The sequence below is a fragment of the Xyrauchen texanus genome, chromosome 1 (genome assembly GCF_025860055.1).
Source record: "Xyrauchen texanus isolate HMW12.3.18 chromosome 1, RBS_HiC_50CHRs, whole genome shotgun sequence".
Lineage (NCBI taxonomy): Eukaryota > Metazoa > Chordata > Actinopteri > Cypriniformes > Catostomidae > Xyrauchen > Xyrauchen texanus.
The window spans coordinates 65,247,080-65,261,906 of NC_068276.1; the positions used below are offsets into that span (position 1 = coordinate 65,247,080).

At 44.5% G+C, this 14,827-nt stretch overlaps 1 protein-coding gene across 1 annotated transcript in view; it reads left to right on the plus strand.

The window, feature by feature from the left end:
* The first annotated feature begins 5,345 nt into the window (after positions 1-5,345).
* LOC127645950 (sialoadhesin-like) overlaps positions 5,346-14,827 on the plus strand; it is a 32,535-nt gene continuing 23,053 nt past the window's right edge. Inside the window, exons 1-2 of the mRNA XM_052129529.1 lie at positions 5,346-5,473; positions 9,690-9,725. Coding sequence (XP_051985489.1) covers positions 5,443-5,473; positions 9,690-9,725 — 67 coding nt within the window. The 5' untranslated portion in view covers positions 5,346-5,442. The remainder of the gene's footprint in view (positions 5,474-9,689; positions 9,726-14,827) is intronic.

Sequence of the window (14,827 nt, forward strand, 5' to 3'; positions counted from 1 at the left end):
AGGGGCACCAAGGGGACAAGTATTTTGGACGTACTCGGCGGGGCTCGCAGCGGTGCGGAACAGGTAACGCAGCGTCGGGAGGCTCTGTGGCGTCCCGAGGCTCTGGTGCTGAGAATAAGCTCAAAGCACTTACCTTGTTCCGCGCCCGGCAGGGGCGGGTTCGTGACAGAGGAGGAGGTCTGATGTCGGCGTCCTCTGGGCTCGTCTGAACCGGCCGGCCGGGAACAGTCGTGGAGCTGAGGGCGGAGCACCGCATCCTGGGCGCCGGGACTGTTGAGGCCTGAAACAAAAGTGCCGTGAGAACGGCATTTGCGGACCATGTGACCCAGAGGTAAAGGAAATAGCTCTTTTATTGAGAATTTGGGTATCGCAGCCCCGTCAGGGGTGCGGCAAATGAAAAACACAGGATTCTCCTCCCGGCCCTCCACCGGGGACGGAGCGGTCTCACCATCTCCGGAGCTAACTTCTCGTCCTCTGGGTCCGCTGTCTCAGGGACGTTTGGGAGCCTTCCGGGTCCTCGACGGAGTCCGTGAGGCAGGGGCGTACGCTTCCTGCGGTTTGCTCGACGCTGGGGCTGAGAGCTGGGCCCAGGTTGGGGCGGAGCAGAAGATCTTCTGGCCGCAGGAGGACGCCCTCGGCGAGCAGATGGGGCCTGGGCCGTGGCGGCAGGCTTGCGGCGCGGCATGATGTGAGAAATGGCCTCCGTCTGCTTCTTCACCAGGGAGAACTGCTGGGCAAAGTCCTCCACGGTGTCGCCGAAGAGGCCGAACTGGGAGACAGGGGCGTTGAGGAAGCGAGTCTTGTCGGCTTCACGCATCTCGACCAAGTCCAGCCACTGCTGACGTTCCTGGACCACCAGAGTGGCCATCGCCTGCCCGAGTGCCCGCTGTGACCTTCGTCGCTCTCAGGGCGAGGTCGGTCGCTGAGCGCAGTTCCTGCAGCGTGTCGGGATCAGGGCCACCCCGTGCATGTTGCGGAGTGCCTTGGCTTGGTGGACCTGCAGGAGAGCCATGGCATGCAGGGCGGAAGCGCGCGTCCGGTAGCGCTGTAGGCCTTCGCGGTGAGCGAGGATGTTGCTCTACAGGACCGGGAAGGGAGTACAGGGCGGCCCCGCCAGGTGGTAGTGCTTCGGGGCATAGATGGATCGCAACAGCTCTATCCACCTGGGGATCTCCGTGTACCCATGGCGCTCCGCCGTCGAGGGTGGCGAGGGCGGATGAGCAGGTGGCACGACGAGTGGAGAGGGGTGCTCTCCACGAAGACGTCAGCTCATCATGCACCTCCGGGAAGAAAGGTACTGGGGGCGAGGCTGTGAGCAGCGCCCACGCTCAAAACCAATCATCTAGCCGTGATGGCTGCGGGGAGGATGGAGGGTTCCAATCCAGGCCCACGCTATTGGCTGCCCGGGAAAGCATATCGGACATCTGCGCGTCGGCCTCCTGCTGGGCGTGCAAGCCCGAAGGTGGCAGCCCAGAGGAGCCCTCAGCGTCAGAGCCCACGCCCTCCGATGTCGCGGCGAACTCATCTGCTTCCATCGCCTGAGGGTAGGCAGACTGGCTGTGAGGCGAGTCGCTGCCACCTCGAGTGAAGACGGGAGTCAACGAGCGTGCCGGGCGCTGGTGGTCCGAGGGGCGTACCGGCGAGCTGCACCCGCTGCCATCCCCAAATCGCCTCCATCGCCAGCCGCATCGTCCTCAATCCCGTGGGAAGAAGGAGGCGACACGGGCGGCTGGAGTGGCTTGCTTACGATTGTAAGCAAGCCGCGACCTAACGTTGTCATGGTCATGTTCTCGCAGTGAGAGCATGAACCATCCACAAACGCAGCCTCGGTGTGATCACTGCCCAGACACACGAGACAACGCCTGTGGCCGTCGGAAGCGGAGAGTACTCTACGCATCCAGGAACAACACAGGGGCGGAAGGGCATCTTTAAAAGACGCGTCCTTAAAAGGACGTTCACGCCGCTGTGTTTTGCTCTTTTAGAGGAAATTACTCTTTAAATAAAATCACTCTTTTATGAATGAAAGACTCGTGAGAGATCTTTCTATCTGCAACTGTCGATGCGCTCAGGGGCAGGAAGTGCACAGCCGTGCAACCAGGAGAAAGCCGCTGTTGTGCGCTGTAGAATCCAACAGCATGCAGCAGAGGATAGCAGGAACTCGGTGTGTAGTCACGCAGCAAACTGCAAACACGACCATCGGCTCCGAAGAAATTTTCTGAATGAACTCCCGTATTTGCGCCGCTTAAATACCCGTATGTCCGGGGGCGGGACATGCAAATACTGGCTGCCAACTCTCATTGGCCTTTTTTCATAGTACAGAGGTGAATATCGGCGCTCAAGAGAGACCCCTAGTGTCGTTCTCTGACACAACGTAAGAGAGCGACAGAAGGGGAACTCCTGTTCGGCCAGTGCAGAGCCATTAATAGGAGGCAAGACCCTTGCTGGTGAACATTGCCAAGACTCCCGGGAGCAGAGAAACCGGGGAAAGAAACGCATACAGATGCATTCTGGGTCATGTATGTGTCTTAACGTCCAGACCCAAGGGGGCTGGGTGATTTCAAGGAGATGAAGAGGTCCTCTTCTGCCCTAATATCTCACCCAAACTTGTTCCAAGTGGAAAAAGCCCGACATTTAAAAAGGTCTCGATAACCTCAGGAGAAAGCCCTGTGTCCCTCAGTTGGTACCCTTAGGGGCAAAACATGAAAGATTCCACAATTCGGGGCAGGGATGAAATATTGCCCTTTGCCTGAGATAGAAGATCCTTCCTGTTAGGAATCGCCCAAGGCGAGCCATCGAAGGAAGAGATTAGCTCCGAGAACCAAGCCCTGTTCAGCCAGCGTGGTGCTATCAGTAAGAGGCAAAAACCCTTGCTGGCGAACTCTGGGCAACTACTACCTTAGGGTGGAGTTCTTAACTCCCCCGTTGGTATTTTCTGTGTGGACCGTAAATCTGCTCCCATATACGGGCATCCAGGGATATAACTGACCTGAGTGACAGGAGCTTGCCCTGGGCCCTAAGGAGAATCCGACGTGTCAGAAATACAGCTGACAAGAACGTGGGTCTCCTTGATGATTTATGTAAGAGGCTAATGCTGTATTGTCCACCCGCACCAAGACATGGCAGCCTCAGGAGGAGGTATTTCAGGACCAGAAATACAGCCATCAACCCGAGACAGTGACTGTGACAACCGAGCTGACGACCCTCCTATCCCCTTAAGCTGGACGACCACTTAAGGCCGCTACCCCGCCCGTCAGGGAGGCGTCTGTCGTTAGCAGCCTGCGACAACAAGACACACCTAGAGTGGGACCCAAGGCAGAAAACCGGGGTCTGAACCACATAGAAAGGGAACGAAGCCTGAGGCGCGTAACCCTTTTTAGCCTAGGGGTTTTGGCCCTTGGATGAAATCCCCTGGCTTTTGGCCACAACAAAAACGTTCTCATGAGCAGAAGGTCCAGAGGGATCACCGTGGAGGCGGTCGCCCTGAGACCTGGAAATTGTTGATACTGATAACAGTGCAACCTTGACCTAGCCTGACTTTGCTCAGGGTGATCTGAATGGACTCAATCCTAGCGGGAGACAGTTGTGCCCGCATTGTGATTGAACTCCATATGATGCCCCGATAGACAGTGTTCTGAGTGGGAGGGAGGACGCTTTTCTTGGCGTTGAGCCTCAACCCCAGAAAAACAGATGCGCTTAGACGATGTCCCTGTGCTGAACTGCTAGTTCCTGGAACTGCGCTAGGATCAGCCGGTCGTCTACATAATTCAGAATGCAGATGCCCCGGAGTCGCAAGGAGCCAGCGCTACATCATGCATTGTGAATGTGCGGGTAAGAAGGGCTAGGCCGAGTGAAAGAACCTGACACTGGGAGACTTCGCCCCCGGAAGCGAACCTCAGGAACTTTCCATGTTGTGGCAGAACTTCTAAATGAAGTATAGAAGTGCGTCATAAGATCGATGGTGACCAGCCAAACGAGTTGTAGGGCTGGAGACAGGACCGTCTTGACAGGCATCATCTTGGACTTGAACACCCACGGGCAGTTCAAGCTTTAAGATCTAAGCCAGACGCCACCCCTCACCCTCCATGGGAAACGGGAAGTATTTAGTGTAATAACCTAACTCTCTCTCTGGAAGGGGAACACATACCATGGCCCCTTTAACCAGGAGATTGAGGTTTTTTTTTTTTTTTTTACATATAAAATAAATCCGGTTTACGGTAGTAAGAACACGCCATTGAAACACGGAAAAGCGGCGAGTGAATTAAATCCTGACGCCCTTATAAGACCCACAGAAAATAATATATCTGGCAGAAGTTTCCACGCTGCCAGGATCTCTGAGATGGGTATTATATTTTAACACTTCCTGTTGAGGGGTTGTCAAGTGTTTCGCGTCCTGAATAAAATGCAGGAACAGCGAAAACACCCAATTTTGATGGAAGCCTCTGCAACCCGAAACACCAAGAGGTGGCGGGAATGGAGGGGCTTCGAGGGGGTACCGGGAGGGGTGAAGTGAAGCACGCACCCCGTCCCGAGGGGAGCTACCCACTAATCTAGGCTCAAGACCATCAGGGTTTTCTCTTACTAGAAAGTATAGTCCTGAGGTCTTGCTTCGGGGGCTGGCGAAGGCAGCGAGACTGTCCCCAATCCCTGGGAGGAGGAGCACGACTCGCCACGCTTTGCTTTTGAGCCTTCCTTCAGACAGGACCGAGGCGGGTCTGAGGCTTGCTCCTCAAATGCAGAACCCACACTCAGGTCGACCACCACTTTTTGTAAAGGGAACATGGAGAGCTTTTAATTTTCTAGTAATTGCATGTGTAACCGGTTCTGGTCGCCCTGCTCCGAAATGGAGGCTAAAGGCTAGCATCAGTCTTCAGCTGGCCACATATTTTTTTCCATGTTGTTGTTTTATCATTATCACAATCTTCTCTTCACATGTGACTTTAAACATTCTCACTCTGTTTTCACAGTTTTTCTGTTTGTGTTTGTTTCCAGGAACTCAGAACATGTTGTGTAAGCAGATCTGATGCAGCAGTTTCACTTCTTTAATATCCTGATAGTGAGAGAGTTTAAGAGACTGTTGTGCTTCAGACCTCCTTTAGAGGAGAAATTAACATGTTTTAAATCTTACTGTGAATCACAGACAGTCTGAATTTAATTCACTTCAGAGTCACTTTTGTGTCTGATTCAGTCGACATGATTTGCATGTGTGTGTTTAGATGTTCATGTTCAAGTCTTTACTCAAATTAAAGAGGAACATCTTCAACAGCTTGAATGCACCAAAAGAGAAGTTAAATATCTTATTGTGTGTTCTGCATGCATTGGTCTGAAGACTCTTGTCTTTCTTCCCTTTTATTTCTGTCTCTGAAGTGTGAAATGATGTTTGAACACAGGAAGGGTTTGGTTTAGACAGACAGCACAGTTTAAACTGTTCATTAAAGTGACAGTATGGAGTCCAGTGTGCTGCCTCTTATACTCTGTGAGTGTTTTATTATATTCTATATTATCTTCTGTTATTTGTGTGTGTGTGAAACACATGATGGTGATGTGGGTGCACAGGTCTATACTGTAGATTTACTGTCTCAGTGTTCATGTATTCTTTATTCTGTTCATATATAAATAATGTTTGGTGTTATAGTGATGATGAGAGTGAAGACTGCAGTTATTACTGTGTGTTACAGATCAAATGCATCTGTCTGTGTTCATGTGAAAGATGATGGACTTGTGTACATGTTGTAACTTTGATGTGTTTCATCTCTTCATATTTTATATACTTGTATCTTATTTTATAGTAATAATCTTTGGATTGTCTGTTGAATCAGACATATTTCTGTTTCTGTGAGTTGGTGTTGTATGTGCTGTATCTTTAAATAGACTCTCTCCATCTTGAGCTCTCAGATCGCTCTCAACTTCTCTATTAATCTACGGTCTGTCTGCTGTTCTTATTGAACATGTTTGAGTAATGTGCAGGAGGCACTATTGTTGTAATATTGTCTTCATTATCTGGCTGAGAGTCTATAAGCAGAAACTTTGCAAAAAGTTGGTCAAATGTTCTGTTATATAAACTTTGTTAATACTTCAAACTATTTTCCTGTAATGTATCAACAAAGGGGACAGGAAGAAGAGGGACGTATTTAGCATTGGTGATGTAGGCGGTTGACAGGCGGGGCCACACAAGAGGTTTTTTATTATTGTTTCTCAGAAGTGCGCCCTCTCGTGATGAATGTGTGCCCCTCTACCCATGTGTTGAGCAAAATGAGCCACTAACACCCTTTCATTACTGATGAATGGTGACATACAGGGGTGTAGACCACTCACATTTAATGTCATTTTTAATGTCGGGGGTGACACCTGAGACTCGTAGTGACGGATTAATTGACAGCTGCTGTCAGACTCTATGTTATTATTATTCCTCACACGGTCGCAAGACCACATGTACATGAATCTGGCGTGGTGAGCTGGAACCTGCTGTAACGGAGGTTGGATGTTAGAGGTGTCTCAAGGAGAGAAAATAGATATAACTCACGCGAGAAGGAGACACATGAGACAAACAGGTGTTAGCATTTCAACCTGCATTTAATAAAATGTCCAAAAAAAGAGTGCTACCTCCTCCACATACATGAAGGCGAGTGAGGATGCGTATAACATCCAACTTAGTCACACAAAATAAAAGGGAAACAAAAAGAAATACATGTTGAGAGCAACTATCTTCTCACATCCTCCACTTTACACACCTTCTCTTACGCTCTCGCTGTCTGCGCTCTCTCTGCGCAACTGTATCACACCCATTATTACCGTAATCCCTGTAAGTGACCGTTACACTGCTTACGTCAGCTGTCACCGCTTACGTCACGAAGTACCGCAAACAGCCAATAGGAAAATTCAACTGCAGTAGCCACCGTTCAACCTGAAGAGGGCAGCACTCAGAAGTTTTTACACCATATATTGTAGAATTAAAACACTTTATACACAAATGTCAAAATAATTACTTGAATCAATGACCAGTACTAATAAAGCCCCATTCTTACAGATCATTAACTAAAAAAAGTTGGTTTAGGGTTTAGTTACCCTTTAAAGCGGTGGATTTATTAGCCATACTCGCTAACATAGCCAGCATCTGCAGTTTTTTCTCTCTCAATTGATTGGACTATTGATTGATTCTTATGTTTACTTTATAGATTATAATTGTCTATACCATAGTATGTTGTCTTCTAAAAAATTGTAAACTCCATATTTAAAAATATATAAATAGATGTTACATTATCACTGTTAAAGGAGACAATAAATAGATTACAAATAAAAAGTTAAACGATCGTAACAAATAAGCATCCCAGGAAACGATCTACAAACAATAAAAGAACATCACTTATGTTAATTGTGCAAAAGCAAAACAAATTTAACAGATTGATTCTTAAGAGTAGGTGCTGATAACCTGGTTATATCCTGCTCTACTCGAGGCAGAGAAACAGCAGGAGAAAGCTGATGCGGACCCTGACCCGCCTGAATATGACCGAAGCTTTGAGTCAGAACACTAATAAGATTCGTCACGACATCTGGATATTCTCTCTGCTAAATGTGACATGGCAAATCATTACACGAGATGACCTAGATACACGTACATTTACTGTGAGCATTGTAAGAACTTAAGTAGCTTGTGAACAGGTTCGTTGAGCAATGGAGGAGTCAGAAGACAGCGAAGCAGGTTTGAAATCAGCACTTTAATTTCTTTCACGAACATATAACGGTCACCGCCGTAGAAATGTAAACATAAACAGAACAATATCACACTCAATCTGTGGAGCTTTCTGGATCCACTCTCTCTCTCGACACTTGGCGTCCCTTTAAATGTCTCTCTCCATATCACTACAACAAGACACAGGTGTTAGAGATAAACACGCCCCCCATGCCACATAGCTGTATAACGCAGGGTTAAGAATATAGGGGATGTGAACATTTTATATTTCAAAACTTTCTTTTTAAAGACAGAACACATGCACGTTTGTTACGATCGTTTAACTTTTTATTTGTAATCTATTTATTGTCTCCTTTAACAGTGATAATGTTACATCTAAATATGGAGTTTACATTTTTTTTTTTAGAAGACAACATACTATGGTATAGACAATTATAATCTATAAAGTAAACATAAGAATCAATCAATAGTCCAATCAATTGAGAGAGAATAAACTGCAGATGCTGGCTATGTTAGCGAGTATGGCTAATAAATCCACCGCTTTAACTGATCTCTAACTTCTTTATCTGAAGCAAACGCTGTTAAAGCACATTTAATGCTAATTAAATTAAAGGAAACAATCAACTTTATATACCTGAGATCCACCTGCATGCCTGTGCTCAGCCATGATGTTTGATCCGTGTCTCAAGCTAATGACGTAACTTCCAGAGAGGCATCACTGAGCCCGTTGTACACGCCCCAATACCCTGACTCCACCCCCACGTCAAAACAGTGCCATAAAGTGAAACGCAGAGAAAAGTGAAGCGCAAAGGCAAAACGGTATCACGAGCTCACACGTGATGGAAATGCAGATTAAAAGGAGCATTGCAAAATAATTAGTAGCATTGCAAAGAAAAAGATGTGTGGCAAAATCATTGCTGCTTAAAAATCTGTTGCAGAGATAAAAAAGGATAAAAGTTCTTTAGTTTCTTTTACAACAGTCATTGATTTTTGCAATTAATTATATCTTGGTTTTTGCTATATTTTATTTATATTTTGCAATTCTTTATTTTTGTTTGCAAAACTTTCTTTTTTTCTCTCGATACTTTATTTTACGTTTGTGATACTTAATTTTTGTTTTATTAAAAAAAAAAATTGTTTGCTCAATACTTTTTTTCTTTTGCAAAACTTTATTTTATTTTGCAATACTTTATATTTTTGCAAATATATGTGGCATGGAATTGATCCCATAGATTTGTCTTTATTTTACACTCATTCATAAATTGACGATTATAATTTGTGCATTGTATAAGTGTTGACTTTTGAGCTTCACTCTTTCATTGCACAGACTTTCTCTTCTTTTGAACTCAACAGCTGGAATAATGCTGGAATACACATAAGAGAGATTGCAGAAGACTGTCTTTATGATGCACATTTTGTGAGAGAAAGCAAAGAAAACACAAAAGCATTTGCAAATTATTTTGCCCACCCAACTAATGTTCTGCCCACTATCTTGACCCTTAAGAGGCTCCATAGAACACAGACTCTGTACATGAACTAATCATTTGTGTTATCTGTACAGATCATATGCGGCTGTCCTGCGTCAAATGAATGAATCCCTCTCTGAGACTCATTATTTCGAGTCATATACAAGTTTTGTTCAAGAACGTCCCATCTGTCTCTTGCTCGCCCTGTATGTCTGTGTGTAAAAAGATCGCCAGATTGCTGGAAATATAGATATGCATCTAGAAATTCTGTTATTTAAGTACACTTTTAAAACTGTGAATTATTGAATAGAACAGCTATTTCAACAGACACGTACATTGCCAACTGAAAATGTTGAATATATCAAGAAAATCAAATAGGCTATACTACATATCAGGGAAATTTAAACTAACATGACTGATAAATTTACACCATGATGGAAATTTTACAACTGGGTCCATCAGATAATTGTAGTGCAACATCTGTATTGAATTGTGTTGTGTTGAATTAATGGAAATGCTTCTTTTTTTACTTTCAGTGCTGATGTCTAACAGCTATTCTACACAAAGTCCAGGTAACTCATAATTCATAAATAAATTGTTGATTTTTGTTCATGATTTGAAGTGTGGTGAACAAGATATATAATTTATAATATTTGTGTTGGCACATCTTCACACACTGCATGATGGTCTGAGACCAGGTTGTGTATGTGTTTAGTTTCTCATGCAGCAAAACCCTTTGCATGATTTATTTCATTCATCTTTGTATCATTCATCCTCCTATGGTATTTAGTCATTTTTGACATAAATATATATATATTTTTTTTAATTAGAATAAAAATGGATTCCTATCTGTCTCTCACTCGAAGTTGTGTTGATGTTGTGACACTAGGGGAGCCAGAGACACCTCTGATATTTGATAAATGGCCAATAACATTTTTTTCCATTCTCACTTCTGCTGGATCCTTACCGCACATTACAGCGGCTTTCTCCCCTCTCTGCATGTGTGCACTGCAGAGATCACCCCTAGGTGCTTCGGCAGATCATTTAGAGTATATTCTAAAAGAGCGGCACACATCGGAACATATTTTTAAAGACACGTCGTTTTGAAGATGCCCTTCCGATTGTGTGTTATTCCTGGATGCGTTCGATATCTCTCGATCGTTGTCTTTCATTCCTGGGCGCTGCCCATGCTGAGACATCTTTCATGGATGCGTCATGTCCTCACTGCGAGGACATGACCATGGCAATGCCACCCCAGTGGCTCCCTGCCTTGGTTCTCCTACCGACGTGTATGAGGCCAGCCCGGCGAGCACTGGGGCGATGTGGGGCCACAACGGGACCACCTGCGCCGGGTAAATCCCCTCGGATCTCCCATTCCCCGGCACACTCGTTTGCTCCGATTAGGCGCTCAGATGAGTGTGCCGGCTCGTCCCAGGGCGAATTCGACCTTTTGTTCGTTGCACGTGAAGGTGATGAACTCTCGAGCGCAGTGTCGGAGAGCAGGATTCCCCCCTCAGTCGTGGACGCACAGTCACAGGCGGACGGTGAAATGACAGACATGTTTTCCCGGGCCGCCGCGAGTGTCAGGCTAGAGTGGAACCCTCCACTCTCCCCTGATTCCTCGTGTCTCGATGATTGGTATCTGGGATCGCAGTGCCACTCACAGACTCGCCCCAGTGCCTTTATTCCCTGAGGTGCATGAGGAGCTGACAAGATCTTGGGAGGCACCTTTCACTGCCCGGTCATGATCTTTCAGCTCCCCCGCTCTCTCTACCCTCGATGGCGGAGCAGCCAGAGGTTACTTGGCGATGCCCCCAGTGGACAAGGCTCTAGCGGTGTACCTGTGACCGCAGAGCACCGTCGCCTGGCGTGGGTGCCCAAATCTCCCGTCCAGGGCCTGTAGGCTTACGTTGTCCCTGATAGCCAGGGCCAACTGTGCTTACCAAGGTCAGCACATGCCGCCCTCTAAAGGGCTATGAGCCCATTCCACCAGGAGTGTGGCAGCCTCCTTGGATCTGAACAGTGTTACTACTCTAACAGACATTTGCAGAACAGTGGGCTGGGCTACACCCAATACCTTTGCGAGATTCTACAATCTTCGGGTTGAGCTGGTTTCGTCCCGTGTCTTAGCAGGAATGAACAGGTATGTCCGGGTCATCCGGCTGGGTATATCGCTTGCACATAGCACCTTTCACCTCCCTTGAGCTGAATATGTGCATTGTCAATTCCCAGTAGCATTCACAAATGTGTTCCCTTGTTGACTTTCTCCTAGCCCAGTGTCATTTAGCTCAGTGCTTGTGCTAAATAAGCCTTGTACTGGGACAGGTGCGCCGCATGCGCTGGTTCCCCATAGGTAACCCCTTGCGATGTATATTCCACTTAAAAACATTTCCCTGTTGGTAAACTGCAAAACCTGAATGAGCGGTATGCACGTCCCCTCCTTTATACCCATATGCAAGGCTCAATATTGGGCCCATTACTTTTTAACATATATATAAATGACTTTGTGAATTCCTCTCAAGTATTTCAAAAGGTGATGTTTGCAGACGACACCAATTTGTTTTTGTCACATAAAAATTCAAGTGATTTACAAATTATTTTAAATGAAGAACTAAAAAAAATTGTTTTCTGGTTCAAGTGCAATAAATTATCCCTCAACATTAAAAAAACTAATTATATAATGTTTCAATCAAATATAAGGGCATCAGCTACAAAACAGTTTTGCCTCAATGTAGATGATGAGGAGATACTACCAACCACTTCTACAAAGTTCTTGGGGGTTCACATTGATAAATGTCTAAACTTTAAATGCCATATTGATCACTTGATACAGAAGCTTTCTAAATATGTTGGTCTGTTCTTCAGAGTACGGCATTATCTTACATTACCTGCTCTTCTTACCCTGTACAAAACCTTGTTCGAACCTCACATTAGTTATTGTAACGTAATTTGGTGTAATACCTACCCTAGTCATTTAAATAAATTAATAAGTCTACAAAAGAAGATAATACGAGCTATATCGTGGTCTTGGTACAACACTCCTACTAGACCCCTCTTTCACCGCTTAGGTCTCCTCCGGCTTACTGAGTTGAACATATACCACAATGCGTGCATTATGCACCAAGTAGTTAATGTTATAAACAGTAGGCTATCTCAGCTCATTCCAATTAGTAGTCCGCTTCATGCTCATGCCACCAGGAACAAACATCTGATTACTGGTAAAACCAGAAGACTTAAAAGTGCAAATTTGAGCATTACAAGTAGAGGCCCAAAGATTTGGAATGAGCTAGATGGCAGGCTGAAGGTGTTGAAATCTGTATCCATCTTCAAAAAAACACTAAAAAAGGAACTTTTACGTTTATATCTATAACCTTGCCAGTAGCCTACCTAGACTACAGTTGATCTTAAAAGCATTGTCCTGATCTATTTTTTGTGTGTCTTATGTTGTATTGTGTATTTTTGTATGATATCCTTGTTATGTGACTGGTGTTTAGTTTAAGTATTTGTTTGTAATGTATTATTTTAATATGTCTCAGGCTCCCTATTATAAGCTTTGGATAGCTTCTCTGGGAGACCTGATTCACACATGACTATATGTGCTATTTGGTTTGTGCCATTTGTCTTGAATTTATGTGTGGGTGAAATAATAAAGTAAAGTAAGTAAAGTATGTCCAGGGGAGTGGCATGCAAATACCACTCGCCAATTCCCATTGGCCTTTTATCAAAGATCAGAGGTGTCTCGGGCTCTCAAGAGCTACCCCTAGTGTCACAACATCGACACAACGTCTCATTCCCTCCATCAGGGAATGGAGGTTACGGATTATTTTAATAACGGGACGTTTATTTTATCTGATCAGTACGAGACTTGGTGACTTTTCTTCCATTTGCCATTTGAACATAAAAATATAATTGGGCTAGATTCAAGTAGTCATAAAAAAAAGTCACCTTTGGTATTCACTGTCAAAATTGACCGACCGTTGAAAATGAATGTGAAAGAGTGAAATACAGAGCAATTTTTGTATCTGTCAAATACAGTCAATAAGTCAGCAACAATGCAGAAAAAATAACAGACAGAAATTACAGGGTGAGACTCTAAAACATCCTCAATGCAAAATACACACACACACACACACACACACACACACACACACACACACACACACACACACACACACACACACACACACACACTCACTCATGCTGGTGCAGCTATCATTATGAGGACTCTCCATAGACATAATGATTTTTATACTGTACAAACTATATATTCTATCCCCTAACCCTAAACCTAACCCTCACAAACAACTCACTGCATTTTTACATTTTCAATAAAACATTGATTAGTATGATTTATAAGCGGCATAATACCCTTATAATTACCAGTTTGTAACCTATAATAAAAGGTCCACTTAAACCTGCACATACACACACATATTAACACACACACACACATACACACACACACACACACACACACACACACACATTAACACACACACACACATAAACACACACATATTAACACACACACACACACACACACACACATTAACAAACACACACACACATATTAACACACACATACACACACACACACACACACACACATTAACACACACACACACATAAACACACACATATTAACACACACACACACACACATTAACACACACACACACATACACACACATTAACACACACACACACATAAACACACACATATTAACACACACACACATAAACACACACATATTAACACACACACACATATACATACACACACACATACACACACACACACATAAACACACACATATTAACACACACACACACACATATTAACACACACATACACACACACACATTAACACACACACACACATAAACACACACATATTAACACACACACACACACACATTAACACACACACACACATAAACACACACATATTAACACACACACACACATACACACACACACACACACACATACACACACACACACACATTAACACACACACACATAAACACACACATACACACACACACACACACATACACACACACACACATTAACACACACACACACATAAACACACACATATTTGCAAAAATAAAAAAAATACTTTAGAAAGCTTGAAATTGCAATTGTTTTGGAAATGTTTCTTAGTTTTTGCAGTTCATTTGTTTCTTGATGTTGTGACATGTTGTTCTGTGTACACACATGAATACGCTGTTGTCAGCGCTCTCTGGATTAGTTTCGCGCATGCACTCTCACTCACAGATACACATGAAGGAATGAGTTAGAGTTAGGAATGTTTTTGTGTCCGTCTGCTCAGTTTTGGTTTTCCTGTGTAAAAACGTGCTAGATGAAAATCCTTGACTGCTGCTTTTCACTGTTTCTTCAGCATCTCCCGCTGGACCGGCACATTATTAGACAGTGTCAAGTTAAAAAGTGTAATATTCTGAAATAATATGATGATTTTAGTCGATAGCCAATCATCTGTCAGAGACAATGAATGCTTTATTTCATTGGTCGATACACCTGTCAGTATGACGTGCAGCAGTTCAGAGTGCAGCAGTTCATGTCATGATGTTGCTGAGAGAGCACGTATTATATGTGTGCAAGTTAGTTGCAGCCCAAGTTACAATACTGTTATAAATGTTATAGTAT